This window comes from Symphalangus syndactylus, chromosome 12, assembly GCF_028878055.3.
Source record: "Symphalangus syndactylus isolate Jambi chromosome 12, NHGRI_mSymSyn1-v2.1_pri, whole genome shotgun sequence".
Classification (NCBI taxonomy): Eukaryota; Metazoa; Chordata; class Mammalia; order Primates; family Hylobatidae; genus Symphalangus; species Symphalangus syndactylus.
Window position 1 is genome coordinate 100447918 of NC_072441.2, and position 16615 is coordinate 100464532.

The 16615-nt window shown below is 40.8% G+C and overlaps 2 protein-coding genes across 3 annotated transcripts in view; both read left to right on the forward strand.

The window, feature by feature from the left end:
- DNM3 (dynamin 3) overlaps positions 1–5346 on the forward strand; it is a 607865-nt gene extending 602519 nt beyond the window's left edge. For both annotated transcript variants that reach the window (XM_063627329.1, XM_063627332.1), the window contains one exon: positions 5160–5346. In XM_063627329.1, coding sequence (XP_063483399.1) covers positions 5160–5196 — 37 coding nt within the window. In that variant the 3' untranslated portion in view covers positions 5197–5346. The remainder of the gene's footprint in view (positions 1–5159) is intronic.
- A 321-nt stretch (positions 5347–5667) lies between these two features.
- C12H1orf105 (chromosome 12 C1orf105 homolog) overlaps positions 5668–16615 on the forward strand; it is a 51006-nt gene continuing 40058 nt past the window's right edge. The window contains exon 1 of the mRNA XM_063627398.1: positions 5668–7770. Within this exon, the coding sequence (XP_063483468.1) occupies positions 7750–7770 (21 nt within the window). The 5' untranslated portion in view covers positions 5668–7749. The remainder of the gene's footprint in view (positions 7771–16615) is intronic.

Here is a 16615-nt window from a genome sequence, read left to right on the forward strand (position 1 = left end):
GATTGACGAACACAAACCTTAGCAGGAGGGTATGATGTGACAGTTACCAAGAAGCACCATGACAGTTTGCTGTTGAAAATGAAGCATGTATTTTAAAAATTCTGGGAAGTGGAAGGAGGAAAGATGCTGTGCCCAAATGTTAGGTCCACAGAAGGCATTTCTTATAGCAAATATTTGAGCTCCTGACCCAACAATTAGCCTCTGTTATTTGTTCACTGGGCATAGACAGGAGAATTTGCCCCTTTCAGTTTCCCCAGTTTTTTGTTTGTTTTTGAGACGGAGTCTTGCTCTCTCCCAGGCTGAAGTGCAGTGGCACTATCTTGGCTCACTGCAAGCTCCGCCTCCTGGGTTCATGCCATTCTCCTGCCTCAGCCTCCCAAGGAGCTGGGACTACAGGCGCCCAGCACAACACCCGGCTAAATTTTTTTGTAATTTAGTAGAGACGGGGTTTCCCCATGTTAGCCAGGATGGTCTTGATCTCTTGACCTCGTGATCCGCCTGCCTCGGCTTCCCAAAGTGCTAGGATTACAGATGTGAGCCACCGCACCTGGCCCAGTTTCCCCAGTTTTAAGAGAATGTATTCAGAAAATGAAAGAATGACACAACTTTGTCCTAATTTTGAGTTTCCAGAGAATAGAGGAAGACTCTCTATTACAAGAGTTTTGATGACAAGTCCCTTATCAATTGACATATTCCCAGATTGTGCCATCTAAATGCAGAAGGCAAGAAGGGGATAAGAGGAGAGAGATGTTGGTTTATTTTCTTTCTGCGATTAGGGCATGCTCATTGTGAAAAGATGAACTGGACAGATTGTTGTGTTAATTTACTCTTTCCTGTGGAATTTCTTTCTCATATCTATACGTTTTCCATGAGTGGAACATCTATCTATACCTTCAAAGGAAGCTTCTTACTGGAAGAAAGATTCCGGATGCGAATCATGCTGTATACTTGTGTTCTGTTTGTTTGCTTTAACTGCATGATTTTGAAGTATGTTAATCATAGATTCAGAATAGTTTCTAAAGGTAATTTCCAAAAACAAAGAAACTTATTGTAACTATTTGGCAATTTTCCATTTGTGTTTTAAATAGCTCTGGTATTGGTGTAAACATATGCTCAAACTGTTTCCAAGATTTTTGTTTTTCTGATGGGAACTTTAAATTTCATATTGAGAAACGTGTTTGGTATTTGGTTTAGATTGACCTCAAACTTTGCTTCCAAGCACTTCAACACACACCTGGCATAGCCACTTTTCAGACCTGTTACTAGTATTATTTTACATTATGGCAGCCTAATAATTAGAATACATACAAGAGATATTGGCTAAATCTACAAACTTAATTCAAAATTTCTCAAAGTGCATTCCATGAAATCTTAATAAGTTTTACATACACATACACCAAGGGTTTTTTGGCCAAATATGCTTGAGAAATAATGACTAAAAATCAAATGTTTCTTTATTGAAAGACTTCACAGAAGCCTTAAAATCGGACTGCATTGTGAATCTCCAAGAGATGAGTAATGTCTACATATTTCTCAGACTTATTTGACCATAGAACATCTCACAGAACTAGTGTCCTGAGGCACATGCCTTAGGAAACTGCTTCAGTGGCTTTAAGCCAAAGGAAAAGACATTGAGTGTGATTTCCTCAGTACAGACTCTCACTAACAAAAAGTTGGATGATAAAATCAAATGTACTACTCAGGAGGCTGAGGCAGGAGGATCAGTTCAGCCCAAGAGTTTGAGACCGGACTGGCAACACGGCAAGACCTCATCTCTTAAAAAAAAAAAAAAAAAAAAAAAAAGTTGTTTGTTTTAATTAGCTGGACATGGTAGCTCATGCCTGTAGTTCCAGCTACCGGGGAGGCTGAGGCAGGAGGATCACTTGAGCCCTAGAGTTTGAGACTGCAGTGAACTGTGATCGTGCCACTGCATTCTAGCCTGAGGAGCGGAATGGGACCCCACCATCTCTTAAAAAGGAAAATGACCAAATGTAAGAGCAACAAGAGCTCTCAACTAAGGGCAATTCATCTGGAGCTCTGGTACTTTGTCAAAGGAGTATCTGACTCTTAAGGAGGAAAGTCACATTGGAACAGGTGGCACAAAAGCAGTTTAGAGACATATATGCATGGAGTCTTAATGAGACTTACGTAGGATTCAGATAATTTTATACCTTACCTTTTCTCTATGATGCTCCAAAAAAGGGATTCTTCAAATTACCTCCATGAGATTATTGTGAAGGAAGGGATCCAGGTTGATTTAAGATTAATCATCAGAGAAGAATGTTGAAGAATACCTATTCCTATTGCCTTTCTTTCCTCCTTTTCCCAAGCCTTCAGGCTCACTCACTGCTCTGGGTTATTAACTTACCTAAATGATGGGCAAAGAAAGCAAACAGAGCATTTTTTGTCAGTGTTTTTTTTTTGAGACAGATTCTCACTCTGTTGCCCAGGCTGCAATGCAGTGGTGTGCTCTTGGCTCACTGCAACCTCCGCCTCCCAAGTTCAAGTGATTCTCATGCCTCAGCCTCCCCAGTAGCTAGGATTACAGGCGTGTGCCATCATGCCTGGCTAATTTTTGCATTTTTAGTAGAGACGGCATTTCACCACGTTGGCCAGGCTGGTCTCAAACTCCTGACCTCAAGTGATCCGCCCACCTCAGCTTCCCAAAGTGCTGGGATTACAGGCATGAGCCACTGCACCTGGCCTTTTTTGTGAGATTTTAACAGGAAAGAAAAAAGCTATAAGGAAGACCTCCTCAGAGATCTGGCCAGAGGAATGTCACCATAAGACCAAATTGCAGCGTTGACATAGAGCCAAAAGAATGTGGGTAATTCATCATTCTTGTTAATAATTGGGGCTTTTATATATAAATTACACCCATGCCCCAGATACAGCTTTTCCAATCTCCTTTACCTGTTTTGGCCAAAACATGCTGCTTTGAAGTTATTTTTCAGAATGCTTAAGAAAATATAACCTGAAATTATAGTCTTGATTAGGTAAATTTGCTTATATGTTGAATACTAGGATGGTAAGTTTAAGAATTTGTTAGCAACTCAGTATTCCAATTTAGTACTGCAACTTTCATATGGGAGTGGCAATTGTATGAGGTACCTTTGTAGCTCTACATATAAAAAGCCCAAATATTTGCAGCACTTGCCTTTAAGCATTTCGGCACTGTATAAGTAATATAAAAATTATGCAAAAGAAAGAGCAAAAACCCCAACTGCCCATATCCTCAAAAGAACTAATTTTGACCCAGTAAATGGTATCATCAACAACAATGCTTTTTCACCAATGACAGGAAGGGTAGATACAGTAAAGTGAAGATGAAAAGAAAAAGCTGTCTGAGGATATAAATGTCACCCTGATGTTTCAAGCAAACATTCTAGCTGTCAGTGGAATATATTCCAAGACATAAAGTTTCTGATCCTGTTTCTGGATCAGAACACCAAACTAGCTCAAACAGAAAAGTGTTTTGGCATATGCTAACAGAATGTCGCTTCAGCACTGTGGACTTGCTGTTCAGTTTAATGGCCCACCTCCCCACCCTGCTGAGGTAATTAAAGTGTTCTAAAGCCCCTTCAGAACTCGAAAATAGTTTCTGTTTTCTGGGCAGGTGATAAATCTCATTGAGCTCGACAGAAATTTAATTACACTTTCTTCATGAAAACACCAGGGATACCCATTACCTGGATCTCTAAAGCTAAAGCCTTGCAGACCCCCTAGCCCCTGCCCCGGCCCTGAAGTTGAAAGGTTAGGTACCAATAACAAGTTCTCCATCATTTAAATGGATGGGAGGCCTCTTTAGTGTAGTCAGCTTAAACTGGACTGAAGAAAAATTGATATTGGACTTTGGGGAAGGTAAGATCATTTTTTACCACTGCCCAGAAATAGACCAGTCAGTTTGGCTCCACTAACATCTCATAGAAAATGAAAAACAAGTTTTTCTGTTTTGTTTTTTTTTTTTTATAGACTTCATTGCTCCACTCACTGAAGTGTAACAAGAATAAGATGGAAGTGAGTATGTTGTTGAACACCTGGATAAGAAGTCAAAGAGAGTAGGGTCTTGAGATAATCTCACCATTCTACAGCTTGCTATAATGCTGAGTTCATTAATGGTTTGGTTAGAAAGGGGAAATTAAAGTGTATACTTCTGCCAGAAACCAGAGGGAAAGCTTTATTTGGCCTGCTGTTTTCCTACTTACAAAGCTGTTCATTGCAATGTAGAGTTTACTGTATTTTCTCTAGCTGCAAATCATCTCCCTGCTGAACACAAGAAAGGCTGATGTCAAATGAAGCACAACTTGGACCCTCATTTCATTATCCATAGGTCTGATGAAATGCAAGCCAGCCTAGGGAAATGGAGAAAGATCCAGCAGACCAGATTTCATTTACCTTGGGCCCACTTCAGAATAAATCACAATTACAGTTATACCTAGCTCTTAGACAGAGGGAAATCCTAGAAAATCCTGGGGTTGCCATGGACCAGACCTTGCCTCCTAGTTTCCCTAGGCCTGAATCCAGGCTATTACACACCAGGACTACTCACCTGAAGCAAATTCTTATTTACAAATCCTTTTTTTCTGAGATCAACCTCTGGCATTCTCTGCATTGTGATTACATTGCTCATTTGATCCCTTGACACCTTCTAATTTACCTCACTTAAAAAAAAATTAACCTGCCATTGGCTACATCGACTCTCTCTCCCCCTATGGAGATTTCACAACATTCACTGAAATCTTTGGAAATAACTGAGTGTCACAAAATCAGGGTTTAAAATCAAATATACAAGTTATAAAGGTATTTGGCTCGGGGACTAGTCCCAGTTCTCCTGAATAAGAGTGCATGGATTTATCATTCCATGGTGCAAAATAAGAAGCTTTTTGAGTAAGCGCAAATGGCTCATACCTAGAACATTGCTAGTAGCCAGGAAAAGTCCTGGGAACTGCTAACTTAGCCATGTGATGTCCCTTCATTTCCTTTGCATGTCTGCATGTTTTTGTGTGTGATTTGAATTTGACTTTTGTGAGCTATTTTTGCATGCTATTATTTGGGTTTATTTTACAATTTAAACATTGTTTTCTTCCTCTGCACCTGTGTCTTTCTTTGTTTTGTTTTGTTTTGTTTTGTTTTGTTTTATTTTGTTTTGTTTTTACTAGGCGACCCCCTCCTGCAGTTCCAGGACGACCATCCTAACCCCCATCATTCATCTCCTTTTGTTTCCAACAACATGTCTATCCGTGGTATTTAAAAGCTTTTCATTTGCACTATATGTCGTATGTACATAAAAACTTTTATTTTTCATCCATGTCTATAATAAAAACAAAGTTTATTCTATATAAAAAATGAAGTGTGTTCTGTTTCTTTCTAAATTTAAAAAAGAATTTGTTTCAACTAAAACAAGGTAAGGTGAATATATTATGTGTTCCTCTAAGGAGGTTAATTCAAAAGTTCTTAAAGCATTGTGATTTAAGATGGTCTTTGGTAGAGACTAATAATCTACCTTAAAGTGAAATTTCTGTCCAATAGAAGAAAAAGAAAAAGAAAATTTATGGATGTCTAGAAAAAACACAGAAGACTAAATAATTCCAATAAACCTCCAGGAATCCCATTTTTACTTATTATTGCACCAAAATATTTTTTCCTATTTTTATTGTTTTTCTAAACACTCTTACAGGAGATAAAATGTAAGATCATAGAAGAAACTGTAGAGCTAAAACACATAAACCTCATAAATTCTATATGGCAAATTCAAGGGAGAAAAACCACATCATTCAGAATAAAAGTACAAGGCAAGGAAATGTTGCCACCTTGAGAAAAAGACTCTTCATGATGTCAGTAAAGCACTAGAAAAATGGAGTCCATATAAGTTTGAAGGAAAAGGGAACTTTTTATTCCTCTATCCTCAAATGGTAATTCTAACACTAAAATTTTAATCTATAATTTTTTAACAAGCATCCCAAAGATGTATCCAAATAAAATGTTTATTACTTAGGTAATATAGTACATTCCACCAAATATGTGATCTGAAGCCTTCCCAAAGGTTTAAGATTTAATTCAGAATTTTATTTTTTGAAAATTTATGTGGCCTAAAATAGAACTTGAAAGTAGTCCTTCTCAAATGAGATCACTTCTGAATGTGCTCCCTTTCAGCATATTAAGATGATAGAAAACTACACGACAGGAGAGTCAAAAAAATCATTAATCAGTTCTATTTACTTCACATCTGACCTAGGCAAGCCCTGGCAAAGGAGGTATTTGGAAGATGTGGGTAGGAACCCCCAGTTGTAAAAGGGAGAGTCCTCATTAGTAATGCTCTTTCTTTGGACCACAATTTTTTTTAAGGACTGAGTTCTCCACTCAAAAATGAAAAATCAGTTTCTTGGTTTAAAATGTTCATATGGCATGTTACAATATTTTAATTGTATCCCCGGTCCAGTGACTCCCATTTAAAATCACTGATAACTAAGAAAGTTCAAAGGCTCCAAACCAAGGCATCAACTGAAGCTCATGTATAGCAGGAAGGAGGTGACTTGATGCAAAATAGCACACAGCATGCAGTCTTTTGTGCTTTCCTTCCCCTCCAATCCAGGCATTTGATTTTTAAATCAATATTCTTAGTGGATAGCATTCTTCATCCCAATAGACAAAAATGTACCTAGATGATTTCATACCACCTCCCCAGATAAAAACCAAAGTTGTCAAAGAGAAGGTTTTCTTCAATTCATTTTTTAAAAGTGTTTGGTACTTTTCCACTTTGTCTTAAACATGGACTTATTTTTATATGCAGTGTTACACAGTTTAGATGTATAAAACTTAAATTGACCTGAGGAACGATGAGAAGGAAAAACTCCAGTCATAACAGAATGAAATGACAACCTTACTCAGTTTTCCTTAACAAAGAAGTGTGTTCCCTTCCTTACATTCTACAGGAAGAAAAAAGAGGGCAGGGGAAAGGGATGGGGGCAGCTTGGGGTAAAATTAAATTATGCTAAGATTTGTTAATATGTATTTAGTAAATAGTATTTCTATGTTTCATAATGTACCCTTCCCCAACTCTTCTTACCTCCACCTCCACCCTGCTATGTTTAATAGAGTTGAAAAATTACTCCCTTTTTCAGAGTTGGTCATAACTCAGGATAGTCAGGAAGAGCCAAACTATTATGCCTTTAGTAAATATAATATTTCTTATATATTTTAATTCCTTTATTTATGCATCAAACATTTGTTGAATTCATGATAATATCCTGGACCCTGGGAATACCAGAGAAGTAACAGAATAAAAGTAGCTTACAAAATAGCTAAATAAGCAATTACAATGTAGTGCTACAATAAGAGAAAAGTTTGGTTGTCTTTCCAGGGAGAACTGTTCTAACTTCAGTACTGAAGCAGCTGTCTGAGTTTTAGTATCCTGTTATCAACTTTACCCAACACATGCTAATGTTCCAGAACATTGTGATTTTGACTTCTAACAAAGAAAGGAATACTAGAACTCATTTCAGCCAATCAGAAACTGAACTTTTCATTCTGAATGGAATTATATGATTCAAGATGTAAATCACACAGGTATTGGCAGAGAAAAAGGCATACCGGTATTGAAACTGTAAACTGGCCTGTTTACTTTGTCTCCTAACAAAAAACACTTTGGATTCAGGTTCTCCACAGCAGTCTTCCACTGGCCACAGTGAGGAGAGCTAGGTTTCCCCAGTCTCCAGTTAGAAAAACTCAGAACATCTAAAGATCTGAAAGATGGAAAAAAGAGAACTAAAGGTAGGAAAAAAATAAATGAAACTTCCAATTCTTTCCTTATGGGGTTTCCCTGGTAAATGTTTGTATGCCTTGGAGGCCACATAAACATTGAGGGGTGTTTCAACAGACATCCTAGAAGTTGAAAGCCAAAAGGAGGTAAGGAAATAACAGCTGATGTTCAGTTACAGGTGAAGATAATTTTAATGGGTTTGGGGCATGATAAATTTCAATGCTCTTTATCCTATAGTTTGAAAAAAATGTTGTACTTGCCAACATCTTTTATAACTCAGCACTAAGTATGATTTTTTTAAATCCTCAGAAAATTGATACCAGATTCTTTAGTGCAGTTCCCTGAGATTCTGAAGTAAACCTTCTCAACTGTGAATGCATTTTAAAACAATGAACCTCAGTCACAGGAAGTTAAGATTGCTGAGAAAGAAAAAAAAACTTGTATAGACTTTTATAATTACTAGAGTCTAAATCTGAATAAATCACATTGAGCTTATGACACTGTATGTTTCCTATTTAAAGGGATATACTAGCTGTCTCTATTACCATAGTACAGGTGCTCCTTGACTTATGATAGGGTTACATCTCAATAAACCACCACAAGTTGAAAATATTGTAAGTCAAAAATGCATGCAATACCCTGATGAACCCATGATAAAGTAGAAAACTCCTAAGTTGGGGAGGACACAGAGCAAGATGGCCAAACAGAAGCCTCCACTGATTGTTCTCCATGCACGAACATCAAATTTAACAACTATCTACACAAAAATCACCTTCATAAGAACCAAAAATCAGTGATCACAAAGTGATCACAGTACGTGGTTTTAACTTCGTATTGCTGAAAGAAGCACTGAAGAAGGTAAGAAAGACAATCTTGAATTGCTGACACCACCCCTCCCCCATCCCCTGGCAGCAGCCACATAGTGTAAAGACAGAATTTGTGCACTTGGAGGGAGGGCACAGCAATTGTGGGACTCTAGAATTCAGTGCTGCCAATACTGGGCAGAACTTAGCTGTTGCCAATGGAGGGACCATTTAGACCACCCCTAGCCAGAGGAGAATTGCCCATCCCAGGTTTCAGAAACTGAGTTTTGACTACCTCCACCACCATCCGCTAAAGTGCTCCGAGGTCCTAAATAAACTTGAAAGCCTGTCTGGGCCACAACAACTGCAATACCCAGGCAAGTCCTAGTGCTATGCTGGGCTCTGAGCCAGTGGACTGGGGAGCACATGATCTAGTAAGACACCAGCCAGGATGGCTAAGTAAGTGCTTACAGCACCCCTCCCCCAACCCCAGGCAACACAGCTTTTGGCTCCAGAAGGGACTCCTTCCTTTGCTTGAGGAGAGAAGAGGGACGAATGAAAAGGACTTTGTCTTGCAACTTGGATACCAGTTCAGCCAGAGTAGGATAGGGTACTGGGCACAATCCTGAGGCACCCATTGCAGGCCCTAGCTCTTGGATGACATTTCTAGATATACCCTGGGCCAAAAGGGAACTCACTGCCTTGCAGGGAAGGACCCAGTCTTGGCAGATTTCACACATGCTGAATAAAGAGCCTTTGGACCCTGAAAAATCAGTAGCAGTAGCCAAGTAGTACATACCATGGGCCTCAGCTGAGACTCCGAAATGCACTGGCTTCAGATGTGACCCAGCACTTTCACAGGTCTGGTGGCTACGAGGAGAGAACACTTCTACTTGAGAAGAGCAGAGGGAAGAATAAAGGGGACTCTGTCTTGAGCTTAGGTACCAGCTTAGCCTCAGTGAGAAACAGCACCAAGCCAGCTCTTTGGGTCCCTGATTCCAGTCCTTGGCTCTTGGATGGCATCTCTGGACCTATTCTGGGCCAGAGAGGAGCCCACTGCCCTGAAGGGTAAGTCACTTTCCTGGCAGCATCAAACACACGCTGGCAGAAGAGCCCTTGGGTCTTAAGTGAACATTGGCAGTATCCCGGCAGTACTCCTCATGGGCCTGTGGTGGTGTTGGACATGAGGAGAAACTCCTTTGCCTGGGGAAGGGCAGGAAAGGGTGGGAAGGACTTCAGTGATTCAGGTGCCAGGTCAGCCACAGTAGAATACAACGCCAGGTAGATTTCTAAAGTTTCCAACGCCAGGCCCTGACTCCCAGACAGCATCTCTGGACTCACCCAGGGCCCAGGGGAACTTGAGCCCCTGAAGGAAAGGACACAGCTTTGCTGGTTTTGCCACCTGCTGACTGTAGCGCCCTAGGGCCTTGAGCGAACATAGATGGTAGCCAGGTAATAGTTACAGTGGGCCTTGGGCAAGACCCAGTGCTATGCTGGCTTCAGGTCTGACCCAGGGCAGTCCCAGTAGTGGTGGCCACAGGGGTGTCTGTGTCACCCCTCCCCTAGCTCCAGTCAGCTCAGCACAGAAAGAGAGACTCTGTTTCTTTGGGGAAAAGTAAAGGAAGAGAACAAGGGTCTCTGCCTGGTAATCCAGAGAATTATTCTGGATATTATCTAGGACCACCAAGCTGGTACCTGTATGAGTCTGCAAGAGCCACAGCGTTACTGGGCTTGGGGTACCCTTTAATGCTGATATGGCTGCAGTGGCCAACAACTTAGATCATAACACCCAAGTCCCTTCAAATACCTGGAAAACATTCCCAAGAAGGACAGGTACAAACAAGGCCAGACCAGACACTAACAAGCGTCCACAAGTACAGGACCATCCAGGAAAACATGACCTTACCAAACAAACTAAATAAGACATCAGTGACCAATACTGAAGAGACAGAGATATGTGACCTTTCAGACAAGGAATTCAAAATAGCTGTTTTGAGGAAATTCAGAAAAATTCAAGATAACACAGAAAGGGAGAATTCAGAATTCTATCAAATAAATTTAACAAAGAAATTGAAATAATTAAAAAGAATCAAGCAGAAATTCTGGAGTTGAAAAACGCCATTGACATACTGAAAGATGCATCCATCAGAGGCTCTTAGCAGAATTGATCAAGCAGAAGAAAGAATTAGTGAGCTTGAAGCCAGGCTGTTTGAAAATACATAGAGGGGACAAAAGAATAATTCCAAGTTGAACCATTGTATGTCAGGGACCATCTGTATATATTTTTGTTATTGTTTTTGATGCTACAAGTTACTATTGAATCTAAATACTGTCAACATATTAAGATCAGACTAGGTGGCAGGCTATTGGATGAGTCAACACTATAAACTCCTACTCCCATACTCGGTTTTTAATCAAATCAAACTTTATCGTACATTATGTCACATCCCAATTTTCAGCCCCAGTTCACATCTTCAATGAACCTCATGAACATGAGCCATAAGTAGATAATAAAGAAAGCCTAAGCAAGCCGCAGAAGACCAAAGAGACTTAAGGATCTGCAAGGCAGTAACCAAGAAGTCACTAATGTGGGTTCTGCCTCTCAAAACAGCTACTAACAAAGTATTTTGATGTTCCACATAACATTATCAAAAAATTAGCCTCGGCCGGGCGCGGTGGCTCAAGCCTGTAATCCCAGCACTTTGGGAGGCCGAGGCGGGCGGATCACGAGGTCAGGAGATCGAGACCATCCTGGCTAACACGGTGAAACCCTGTCTCTACTAAAAAATACAAAAAATTAGCCGGGCGTGTTGGCGGGCGCCTGTAGTCCCAGCTACTCGGGAGGCTGAGGCAGGAGAATGGCGTGAACCCCGGGAGGCGGAGCTTGCAGTGAGCCGAGATCGCGCCACTGCACTCCAGCCTGGGGGACAGAGAAAGACTCCGTCTCAAAAAAAAAAAAAAAAAAAAAAAAAAAATTAGCCTCTCAGGCTTTTAGGGGTTATATTCCCTTCTCTCTTTTTTTTTATTTTGTTTTCTGAGATGGAGTCTGGCTCTGTCACCCAGGCTGGAGTGCAGTGGCACAATCCCAGCTTACTGCCACCTCCGCCTTCCGGGTTCAAGTGATTCTCATGCCTCAGCCTCCAGAGTAGCTGGGACTACAGATGGCTGCCACCACACCCGGCTAATTTTTGTATTTTTCCTAGAGATGGGGTTTCACAATGTTGGCCAGGTGGGTCTTAAACTCCTGACCTCAAGTGATCTGCCCACCTCAGTCTCCCAAAATGCTGGGTTTACAGGTGTGAGCCACCGTACCCGGCCTCCTTGTTCTTATCTCTGAGGGTACATTCAGAAGGCAACGGAGAGCAAGTTAGAGTCAAAGAGATGATTCCTTCTGCCTCTTTTTTTTTCTTTTAAAGACAAAAATATTCTCAGCTACATCCACAAAATCTGCTCAATGCCTTAAAGATCTATTTATCTTGCAAGTTAAAGAGAGTGTGAGGCCCACAGTGTTCTCATTGACCAGAGTCGAAATGTCACTCGGGCCCGGCACAACGCCACAGGGCCAGCCTGGAGTGGCGAGCAGTGAGCCAACAGAGCTTGTAAAGGAGAAGCAGCTCCTCTTGAGCCAGGTTTCGTGGGAGCCTGAGGGACCTCAGCATTGGTAAAATCAATTTGTTTGTTCCATCATCCTAATAGTATTATGGTCAAAGAATTACAGAGCTAGTCTGTTTAGGACAGAAGACCTTAGGATCATACTGGATGTTACTTGATTCTCAATGCCAATTGGTGCCATCTGGTGGCAGAAAAGGCCATTTGTCTTTCTAAGCCCTTTCCTTGGGTACTTTTACCCCAGCATTACCTGATGGGCATAAGGAGGCAGCACCAAACAGTGTTGCCAGACTTGTGGTGCTGAGCACATGCCAGCCAATTGGGAAATGGCTGCTTCCTGACTACCCCACCTCTGGGGAATTATCTCATTAATCACAGTAATATGCCTGGAGGAAAATGATGTTTTAATTTTTTGATGATGGTTATTGTTTGCCAAGTTAAACAAACCAACATTGATGGCATCTGTGAGTTACGAAAGGAAAAATAAAGCAGAAAGTATAGGCGTGGTCTAAGCTAGCACGCCCAACAAGCCTTCAGCTGTTTCTAATCTGCCTCTCCCCTGCAGCTGAGCCCTCTTGGTGGCCAAAGGAGTATGCCTTATCAGGCCCGACCTTCCATAGAATGTTGGTCAAACCCTGGCTCTCACCTAAGCTCTGATCACTTTGCCCAAAATCAAAATTTTTAGAGCACTACAATGACACTGCTCGCTATTAGAAGTTTGCACTGTTCTGAGGAGGTTTGTGACATTATCCCCAAAAGGTCCTTGTCAAAATGCACATAACCCAGAAAACTAGCACATTAATCCCATTAGTGAGCAATAATATGCTCATGAGGATGTGAAAAAGCCTATACTCTGAGAATACATCTCCTTCAAGGTGAAGAGGAAGCCCCCAAAATTCACCCCTCCCTACCCATCCACTCACACGCTCACTACTACTATCTGCCTTACACTTACTGGAACTTCTATCATTAACCTTTTATCCCAGCCTGTGTCAATCATCCAAGAACCCCTGGATTCTAGGCCACTCTCCATGCTAATTTCCATGCAGTTCTGTATGTTCCTCTTCTGTCTTCCCATCTCTCCCAAACTTCTGTAACCCTTCCACTGTCTCCTCTATAATTCACTGCCCATGATCTACAAAATTCCCTGTATCTTCAACAATCTTACTCTAACAAACCAGAGTTTCTCTAAAAGGACTGCCTCCCCTGCATCCTTTTCAAAAGGTGGCAGCTTGTCTCCCACAGCCCTCACACTGCTGAGCCTGAAGTGGGGTAGTTATCCTCATTTTTTGTTTTGTTTTCAGACCATTCTTCTTTCCTCCTCGCTAAAACCCCCAGCTTTGAACCTCATGGCATCAGATTATAGCACTATCTATATGATCCTATGTGTTGCTTTTAACTACCAATGCCCAATTCATTTTCTCTTATTTCTTGATGATTTTAGCTCCTGTCTCAATGTCACTCCCTCCAGTGATACTCCTGATTTAATTCTTAGGGATTTTCATATGCTTGTTGGTAATCCACCCCCACCCTCCCTCTCATTTTCTCAACTTCACTCTTTCAGTGACCTTTTTTTTTCTTCTACTTGAGTGCTAAGTAGTGAGACCTTGCAATGATCTTGCTCTCCACTCTATCTCAGCTACTCATTTCCAAAATTAAAACCTTGTCTTTCCCCACTCTCTCATCTCTATATCCTATCTTTCTAGCCTACTTCTATTATTTTAATCTCTTAGATCTCCAATCTATTGACCTTTATGCTGTCCCTCAGCCCTCTGTCCTTCACCCTTCTTAAGGTTCACTCTCCTTACCCAACTTAAATTGAATGGTCAATCATTGTCATCATGCCCATGCATATATACCTGTCTCCCTTGCCCTTCTCTCAATTTGTTAAAACCACCATTCTGGGTAAATCTAACTCTCTACCTACTCTGGTTTGCACCCATGTAACTGTACATGGTCTAGAAAGCACACATACAAGCAAAAAACAAAGCCAGGATAACTGGTTTCACTTTAAATTAATCACCACCATATTCAAGTGAGCCCTTAATACTGCCAAGCAATTATACTAAGCATCCCTTGTTCATTCACTCTCCCAGTGTCCTAAGTTGTTTCATACCTTTTCTCTCACTCCCCTATCCTCAATCTCAGCTGATTCCTTACCTCCAACTTCCCTGAGAAAATTGAAGCAATCAGAAAAGAACTCCCAAAGAATCTCATCACCTTATCTACCCATTTACTAATATCGGTATTCACCTACTCTGTCTTCCCACTTGTTCCCATAGATCAACCATCCCTGCCCTTGTCAAAAGCCAGGCTTTGCACTTGTGCACTTATGTACTCCAGAATATTTCCCCAGCAATTCTTCCCTCTCTCACACCATCAACTATCAACTCTCTACCATTTCATTTCAATCAGGGTACAAACATGCTATCATTTTTTGGTCTTCACTTTCCCTTTCAGTTTCTGTCCTATTTCCTGGCTCCCCTTTGAAGCAAAACTATAAAGCTGTCTGTACTTGCTGCTAAACTTATCTTCTATTCTCTCTTAAACCCACACCAAACAGGTTTTTATTCCAAGCACTCCAACAAAAACCTGCTCTTTTAAATGTAAAGGTCAATTTTCAGTTGTCTTACTTGCTTTATCATGTTTTTATCTGATCACATTTGATCACCCACTCTCTCTGGAGACACATTCAGCACTTGGTTTCCAGGACACAGAACTCTCTTGCTTTTCCCTTGCCTCAGTGGTTTTGCTGTCAAAATCTTTTTGCTTCTTCTTCGCCTCAACATTTTAATTTGGAGTTCTTGGTCCTCTTCTCTGTCTATACCCATTTCCTTGGTGATCTCATTCAGTCTCACAGCATTAAATATCATTTATATCGCCAACAAATCCCAAATTTATATCTGAATTTCATACATCTCTCTCAAACTCCAAGGTCATATTTCCTATATTCCCTACTCAACATTTCAGGCTGAATGTCTTCAAGACATTTCCTACCCCACATGCACCAAACTAAACTCCTAATCTTCCTCCCAAAAATCTCCAGTTACCATCCCTCTGCCCCCATCTCAATTAATGGCATATCCATATTTCAGTTTGTTCAGGGGAAAAACCTTAATTCATAACTCTTCTCTTTCTTTCACACCCTACATCTAATACATCAGGTGGCCCCACTGGCTTTACTTTCAAATTATATATAGAATGTGACTATTTTCCGCCACTTCCTCTGCCATCCTCTGTTTTGAGCCACCATTATCCCTTGCTTGGATTACTGCAAAGCCTCCAAATGCTTCTTCCTGTGTCTACTCTTGCCCTACAGCAACCAGAGTGAGCCTTTCAAAATATGTATCTTCTTTTTCTCCATGACCCTCCAATGGCTCCCATCTCAGAGTAATAGCCTAAGCTAGTAGCTTACAACATATCATACATAATCTAGCTTCCCACATTACCTCTACGACCTCATCTTCTGTTGCTCACTCCACTTCAGCCACTCCTTGCTATTCCCCACACACTCCAGGTATTCTCCTGCCCAAATGTTTTGTAGCAGCTCTTTCCTCTGCAGCTCTTCCCTCTGACTGGGGTGCACTTCCCCAGGGAATCTGAATTACTCCCTCACTTCCTTCAAGTCTTTGGTAAAATATTACCTTTCCCATGAGACCTACTCTGACCTCTTTATTTAATACCATGCCACTTTTTTCTTTTTTCCTTAGCACTTACTATCTTCCATTTATGTTTATTATCTGTCTCCTCCTGCTATAACGTAAGCTCTACTAGGTCAAGAACCTTTGTCCTTTCTATTTATAGATAATATTCCAAGCACACAGAACAGTATTTGTCATACAGTAAGTACTCAAAAAATATTTATTGACAATAAATTCCTGAAGCCACACATTATAAAAATCTGAATGGTAGAAGGTGAGTAGAGGGAGGGCTATGTAGACACTAAATATTTTGTTGGATTTTGGGGGATACTGTTGGATATTGGGGGAAGAGAAAAAGGGATAAGGGAATGATGAGGGATTTCATAGAGCATTAAAAGCAACTGCCTACCATTATCCTTCAGTCCTGGGTTCCATTCAGGCACAAGCACAGGCTTTGTGTAAGAAAAGCAAAGTGTTAGCCCAAGTTGGCAACATAGCCTTAGGCAATACTTAACCCACTCTGAGTCTCAGTCTCAACTGTGAAATGGAAATAAAACCTCTTACAGGATCATTGTAAGAAGTAAATACAAATATACACACACACACACACACACAACGTGCATAGCACGTTACCTAGCATGCATTGGGTGCTGTAAAATACAGGTGCTATTATTTATCAAACCCCAGTATGCTATTTACCTCCTAAATTTATGGAGACCTCAGACTCATTAATTCAGGTGTAGTTATTTCCCAAACCACAATTCAGCAAGAATTTCAAGACTCTAATTGCATCTCTTATAAAA